General features: G+C 33.8%; 1 protein-coding gene across 1 annotated transcript; it reads right to left on the bottom strand.

Moving 5' to 3' along the window:
• Positions 1-4,551: 4,551 nt before the first annotated feature.
• Positions 4,552-6,122, bottom strand: LOC139844990 (ras-related protein RABA1f). The gene is made up of 2 exons (XM_071835211.1): positions 5,859-6,122; positions 4,552-5,322 (listed from the first exon to the last, which is right to left on the bottom strand). Exons 1-2 carry the CDS (start codon positions 6,077-6,079, stop codon positions 4,890-4,892), a joined length of 654 nt encoding a protein of 217 aa, XP_071691312.1. The 5' UTR covers positions 6,080-6,122; the 3' UTR covers positions 4,552-4,889.
• Positions 6,123-7,960: the final 1,838 nt, after the last annotated feature.

Raw genomic sequence — 7,960 nt, 5'->3', positions numbered from 1 at the left:
TTTAGATGATCTAACGATATCTTTTTCTCCATCTCTCTCACGTATATATATATATATATATATATATATATATATATATTATATTTTAATTTTAATTTTAATTTTAAATTATAATAATAAGGGTATGTTAGCGAATGTTGTAAGGGTGTAAGTCGAAATTCTGTCCGTGTAACGCTACGCTATTTTTAATCATTGTAAGTTATGTTCAACCTTTTTAAATTAATGTCTCGTTGCTAAGTTATTATTATGCTTATTTAAGCCGAAGTAATCGTGTTGTTGGGCTAAATATTAAAATTGGGTAATTGGGCTTTGTACCATAATTGGGGTTTGGACAAAAGAACGACACTTGTGGAAATTAGACTTTGGGCTATTAATGGGCTTTATATTAACTAAATGATACCTCGTTAATTTAATATATAGACTTATAATTTGACGTATTTATATATAACCACATACGCTTGACTGGGTACGGTGGGCGGGATATCTATAAATACTAATAATTGTTCATTTTACCGGATACGGGATTGGATTAATAGTTAATGGACTAGTTGAAACAGGGGTGGATTACATTCAAGGGTAATTGGTGTAATTGTTAACAAAGTAATAAAACCTTGGATTACACGCAGTCGATAACCTGGTGTATTCATTAAACAAAGTATTAAGACCTTGTTACAATTCGAATCCCCAATTAGTTGGAACATTTGACTTCGGGTATAAAGATAATTTGACGAAGATCCTCGCACTTTATATTTATGACTGATGGACTATTATGGACAAATCCGTATGGACATATCGAATAATCCAGGACAAAGAACAATTAACCCATGGTAATAAACTAAAATCAACACGTCGAACATCATGATTACGGAAGTTTAAATAAGCATAATTCCTTTATTTCATATTTAATTGCACTTTTAATTATCGCACTTTTATTTACTGTCATTTTATTTAATTGAACTTTTAATTATCGTACTTTTTAATTATCGCAATTTTATTTATCACACTTTTATTTATCGCAATTTCATTATTGTCATTTACTTAACGCTTTAAATTAAGTTATATTTTATTTTAATATTTTGCATTAGGTTTTAACTGCGACTAAAGTTTTAAAATCGACAAACCGGTCATTAAACGGTAAAAACCCCCTTTTATAATAATAATACTACTTATATATATATTCATATATTTACAAATATAGTTTTAAAAATATAGCGTTAAACTTGGCTAAGATCCCTGTGGAACGAACCGGACTTACTAAAAACTACACTACTGTACGATTAGGTACACTGCCTATAAGTGTTGTAGCAAGGTTTAGGTATATCCACTCTATAAATAAATAAATAACTTGTGTAAAATTGTATCGTATTTAATAGTATTTTGTAGTAAAAATATAACTATTTCGTATACACCTCTACGCACATCAGGGTCGGTTGAGCCATTAAAACTGATCCAAACTCACTCTTATCCCCATTTTCACCTTCTCAAACACTCTCATCCATTCCTAGAGAGAGAGGAACCCATTTTAGAGAGAGAGAGCTTGATTTGAGGAAGAAGAAGAGTGAATCAGGTCAAGTCGCGAGGGTTAAAGTTGTTCATCTCATCCTTAGCTATGTTTTTAGTAGTGTTGGTAAGTTCTAACTCCGAAATTCATTATTTGATTTTGATATTCAAATTAGGGTTTGAGCTTGATTTTGTTAGAAACCCTTGAATGGTTGTGAAATGGGTTTGTTGTAGTTAGTAGATGGGTTTTGACCCGTTATTGGTGGGTTAGGGTTTGATGACGAATTTGGTCATGGTATTGGGTGTAATCACTAGATTATAAATGGGTTAGTGTATAGATGTTCATAAGAACATGTTAGTTGGTTAAAATGGGTGTTAACCTCAAATTGTTGTCAAACTAAGTTTTGAGTCGAGATTTGAAGAATCAAGTATGTAAATGCTTGGTTCATGCGTTAAATTGTGTTTTGAAAATATAATCACTAGCCGTTAGTGATTTTAGGCGTTTTTGGGACTTGTATCAAAATGGGTTGACTTTGATTGGGTAGAATTTGGTAATGACACAAAATTGGATTAAATGGATGTTAAACACTTTTATTAAGTGTTAAATGACGTTTTTGAATGAAAGTAATCGTGGGATGTGATTTTGGGTTAAAATGACATTTTAACATAAGTCAAACGTGGTCAAAAGCAATATGGGTCAATATTGCACGTGTTGGGATTTTGGTGTAATTGGCGTTTGAAATGATTACTACCCAAGTAGTAATTTAGTGTTAAGACCTAGGTTGGTTTAAATGGTGTCAAGTGTAATTTTGGTTAATTGTATTTGTTTGAATGGGTCGAAATCACCACATGTAGTGGTAATTGGTTAAGTCCACTTTAGGTGTCTAAATGGGCGGTTTGTGGAGGTATGTATAAACCCTTGGTTAAGGGAGTTGGCGTCGAATTCTCTCGTAGAGAATGTATGTTGATTGTGCGTATAACTATGTGTGTATTATAGGTAAAAGCCGCTCGGTTGCGTTGGTGGAGATTTCGCGCATGGTTTGTAATGCTCGAGTTCACGAGGTGAGTTGAATAATTATACGTGTATGTATATGATGTATTTATTTGTGTAGCGTGAGATGTGAAGTGTCGAAGTGTTAAGACGCCACATTTCAAGTGACGAGTAAAGTGTCAAAGTGTTAAGACACCACTCCGAAATGTTTGACGAGTGAAGCATCGAGGTGTTAAGATGCCACTCGGGGTGAAGTATCGAGGTGTTAAGATGCCACCCGGGAGTGAAGTGTCGAGGTGTTAAGACACCACTCCGGAATGTTTGATGGGTGAAGCATCGAGGTGATAAGATGCCGCTCAGGGGTGAAGTATCGAGGTGTTAAGATGCCATCCGGGGGTTAGTGATAAGCGGTGTTAAGTACACTAATGGATGTTGGGAACTCCGATGGCCATTCGCGAGCGCCATTCCCTTGTACGATTGGTTAACCATGGTTATGTGTTGTAGTGTAGCATATTATATTATTCGAGTTATATGCTATTGTTTGTGCTAGCTTGCGTATTGGAGGTTTAGCGCTATACTTTGCGATGGTATGCTAATTATATTGCTAGCGTTTATGCGGTAATTGTGTAAGTGATTGCAAGTAAGTAGATTATATATGAATATGTATAATTATTGTATTCACTAAGCTTCATGCTTACCCCCTCTCGTTGTTTACCTTTTTGCAGGTATTGTGATTGTGAAACTAGCTAGTTTATAGACTAGATGCGTAGGAGCGCTTTGGCTCGATGGGGTAGCTTTTGGATATTTGGACGCGGATGGGTGATTTGGTAGTCCCCGGGATTATGCTCTTGGTATTGGATTGGGTTATTGAGTCTTAACCCGTATTCATAGTGTAAACACTTTTATGTAACGTTTCGTTGATGTAAAACTTGTTTGGGTTGTTACAAATCGTTTTGGTATTGATTTAAAGTGTTAAGTGTGTTTTGAAATGAAATGGGGCTGAGCAGGTCTGCTGGACGCCGTCCAGATTTGGTTGGACACCGTCCAGTATAACGTGGGTTGGGTGTGCTCAGTCACAGAACATTTTAGTGTTACTAGACGCCGTCCTGATTGTTGGACGCCGTCCTGATTGTTGGACGTCGTCCTGCTCTTTGTTACTGGATGCCGTCCTGATGTCTGGACGCCGTCCAGATGTACTTTAAAAAAAAAAAGTTAAGACGCGTTTTTGGTAAAACAAAGTTGGGTCGTTACAATTTGCTGGAATATTTTTATTAGGAAAGTTTTAATTATTTGTTTTAGGAAACTTAATTAGGTCTTATGTCCCTATATATAGGATATGTGTTTATGTTCTTTTCATTCAATTTTTAAGTCAATAAAGTTATGTGTTCTTGTTTACTCTTCATTCTTCTTGAAGTTTAAATTTCGTTTAACCGCATTCGCGATTAATTCCAGTTTACAACGTGATTGTAGATGAATCCTTCCGTTGTCTTACTCCAGTAAGCACTTATTTTTATTTTTCATTATGCAACATGAGAATGAGATAGGAACCGTTTGTGGCTAACTACCTTATATTTATATGCACAACAAGATGTATATAAAATTTAATTATAATGTACTATATGTAAATGTTTTTTTTTTATACATAGTTAAATAGGTAAACTTACAAAATGATAAAAAGGTGTATTTATAAATTCAACGCTAAGTTGCTAACGGAAATTGATGACAACTACTACCACATGTTACATACCATCGATGCTTTTCACAAAAGAAAAAAAAAAATGATCGATTTGTTCAGCTATAGATCTGGCATTCTTGGATTATTGCCAGTGTTTAGGTTATTTAGGTCAGTTTGTTTTGTTTACGCCTTATGTTGCGTTGTTGATTTGGGCTTGATTTCGATTCTTGTATCTCTTCTGATCTTGTTATTTATGTTTTTTAGAAAAAAAAGAAAAAGAAAAAAACACTTGTATTAGTATAAGAAAAGATATCTGAAATCATCAAGCTACCAAAGAAAATAGATATTTGCACATAATTATGCACTAATCTTCACACACCAACTAATCAATAATCATAGCAGAGAGTATAAACCAAGAGAATCTTGAACAATTGAGAAACGACAAAGAGAAATTAAGATATCAGTTCCTAAAAGAAATCATATGAATATGGACTCTAACAATACATTAAAGTGAATAACAAAAAACCTAACAAGGACAGATTGAACCCAAGTACAATCATTTCCATCTTAGGGCATTTTGGTTCAACTCCAACAAGCTAAGTTCTTCCCCGATAGAGCCATAATCTCGGTTTCAATTATAGACTAAACATTGAACATTGTGATTTGTACTTTGAAATCTCATTCACTTGATCAAAATCCACCACATACATCCACTTCGTTTCATTAAGAAGAACAACACCCACCTTTTTTCACAGCTGATACGTCATCTTTGCCTCCGACATTAATCGTTTGGCCTTTTGGCAAAGCAGCTGAATCATCACCAGTATCAAGTGCTTTTCTGCTGACAATTTGATGGATTTGGGTAAGAACTTCAGTAAAAGCATTTTCCACATTTAGCGATTCAAGTGCAGAGGTTTCCATAAAGTACGTGTGCTCCTTTTCAGCAAACGCTGTAGCATCTTCGGTCTGGACAGCCCGTAAATGGCGTAAATCAGCTTTATTACCAACGAGCATTATTACAATGTTGGAATCTGTATGATCCCGGAGCTCCTTTAACCACCTTTCTACATTCTCAAAAGTGACATGGCGAGTTACATCATAGACGAGTAATGCACCTACTGCACCTCGGTAGTATGCACTTGTGATTGCACGGTACCTGTATGATGAATAAAATAACTTAACACCACATTTTGTTATTCTGAATGTGCATATCAAATAAACACTAAACTATATAGTTAATACTCGATAGATCGTTTTGATAAAGGTTCAGCAAGTACTTATTTCTCTTATACTTCTTATATTCAGCAATCAAATTCATTCTAGGACTCGTAACGAGCCAAACTTTACTGATCAACTTGAGTATGTCTCGAGTTCTAACTCGATGGAGTAAAGCTCTTATCGAATTCGAACTCGAGATTTATAAAGCTTTTCGAGCCTCAAGTAACTTCAACAAAACAGTATAAATTCTACTAGATCAACTACATTCACTAATCACTAAAAAAATATACTACTATAAGTAACTAAAATCAAACACGTCAGCTACAATGAGAAGCCAGATATAAACAACATTCATATATAATCACATCATACATGGATCTAAGCAGCTTCAATTCAAAACCTTCATAAACCCTAGCTTTCAGCAATAAATGATAAAATCAAAGAATAAAATGGAGATTGATCTTATAAACATACCGTTCCTGACCAGCAGTATCCCAAATCTGAGCTTTAACAACTTTATCATCAACACGAATGCTACGAGTAGCGAATTCAACACCGATTGTTGATTTAGATTCGAGACTGAACTCATTTCGAGTGAATCTAGATAATAGATTTGATTTACCGACGCCTGAATCGCCAATCAAAACTACTTTGAACAAGTAATCGTAGTCATCATCTGCTCTGTATGCTCCCATTCTTATTTGCTTTTATATAATGAGGGTTAATGTACGGATTTAATTTTGAGTGTGTTTGAAGAAGATATAGAAAGTATAGATAGATCTGCAAGTAGAAATAAAGTTGGAAATGTGAATGAAACAGGGGGGAGTGGAGATCGCTTTGAAAGAGATTTTGGGTTGCTGAATCTTCGCTCTTTATTTAATTTTAATTATTATATTATATTATAATTAAATTAATTAATAATTTAATGTTTGTTTCGATTTTTAGGGGATTCTCTTTTTCTAAAATGTCAATTTTAAATAATTCTGAAACTTATGAAAATAGGCCATTTTTTGTTATCAGTTACTCCGTATATTAATTAGTGATTATATTTCAATATTTAAACCGTCTTTTTCAAAGTCTATTCTAAATATAGAATGTAATCCAAAGAAACTATTAAAAAGGTTGAAAACCATGGGGCGCTTCTCAGCCCTTGGATCATTTTTGATCAATGAACCAGATTAAAACACCAAATAATACAGGGAGGGTATTCTGGTCATTTTGTAAATTTCAGATCTCTACGTACAGTAACATGTTCTTCATCTCATCCTCAAAATCAACAATTGGAATGTTATTCATCACGAATTGAGCTCAGTAACTCGTTTCTATTCACAATATGAAGCTTCGTTCATCTTCAATTCGGATTATCAATCATCAGATCTAGATTAATTCGATCCTCTTCTTCATCGTGACCTAAACTTGAGGAGTTGTGGCCCTTGGAAGAATCTAGTTGCTCTAAGGAAGAATTGAATGCATTTTTAGATTCCAGATACTTTCGTAAAGCTACGAGATGCTTCAATTCGCATTGACAAACATCTCAGATCTCAAAATCTCAAGGTCAAAGTTCGCTCAAATTTGGTAAATATTTCAATTAGCTTGATTCAGTGATTTTCAAGTGATGATGATAATTTTCAAGCATTGTAGAAGTGATTTCCAACTGATTTTGTGTACAATTCATGACCTAAAAACACATAGATAACGATTTTGAATTTTTGGTCCATATTCACTCGATGCTAATGTTCATCAATGATTCCTGCAAATTTATGATGATTCAGGTTGTATTAATGATTCAGGAGCACTCTGTGACTGTTTTGAAGCAACTTTGGTGTAGGATTCATCATCTAAAATTCAAAAGGCAAAACAAAAACATGATACTACAGAAATCTGATGTTACTACTGAATTAGTGAAAGATTTTTTTATTTTATTTTTTTATTTTCGTACAATTGTGAATCCTGATGTTACGATGAAATGTGCTGGATTAAATGCTTATATCCCATATGCTGGATTATGAATCATATTTGATTGCTTGATATAATCAAATGATTGTGTTGTTATATAATCATAAGGTTAGTCATTTATAAAATAACAGGTGATTAGATTGTACAATCACAAGTGATTGGCAAAAGCATTAATGCTCATATCCCATCTATTGGCTTATGAATCATATAATGTTAGTCAATTACAATCACATTGAAAGGACCCGTCCTAATCCATCTGGACGAATACATTACATTTGGTTACATCGCGAGGTACTTAACCTCTATATGATACATTTTACAAACATTGCATTCGTTTTTAAAAGACAAACTTTCATTTCATCGAAAGTTGACGGCATGCATACCATTTCATAATATATCCAACTATAATTGACTTAGTAATAATCTTGATGAACTCGACGACTCGAATGCAACGTCTTTTGAAATATGTCATGAATGACTCCAAGTAATATCTCTAATATGAGCAAATGCACAGCGGAAGATTTCTTTAATACCTGAGAATAAACATGCTTTCAAGTGTTAACCAAAAGGTTGGTGAGTTCATTATTTTTTCATAATCAGTCATTTTCAATAATATAATA

This window comes from Rutidosis leptorrhynchoides, chromosome 4 (genome assembly GCF_046630445.1).
Source record: "Rutidosis leptorrhynchoides isolate AG116_Rl617_1_P2 chromosome 4, CSIRO_AGI_Rlap_v1, whole genome shotgun sequence".
Classification (NCBI taxonomy): Eukaryota; Viridiplantae; Streptophyta; class Magnoliopsida; order Asterales; family Asteraceae; genus Rutidosis; species Rutidosis leptorrhynchoides.
The sequence above is the reverse complement of the archived record's forward strand: the minus strand, read 5'-3'. Positions and strand labels throughout refer to the sequence as shown.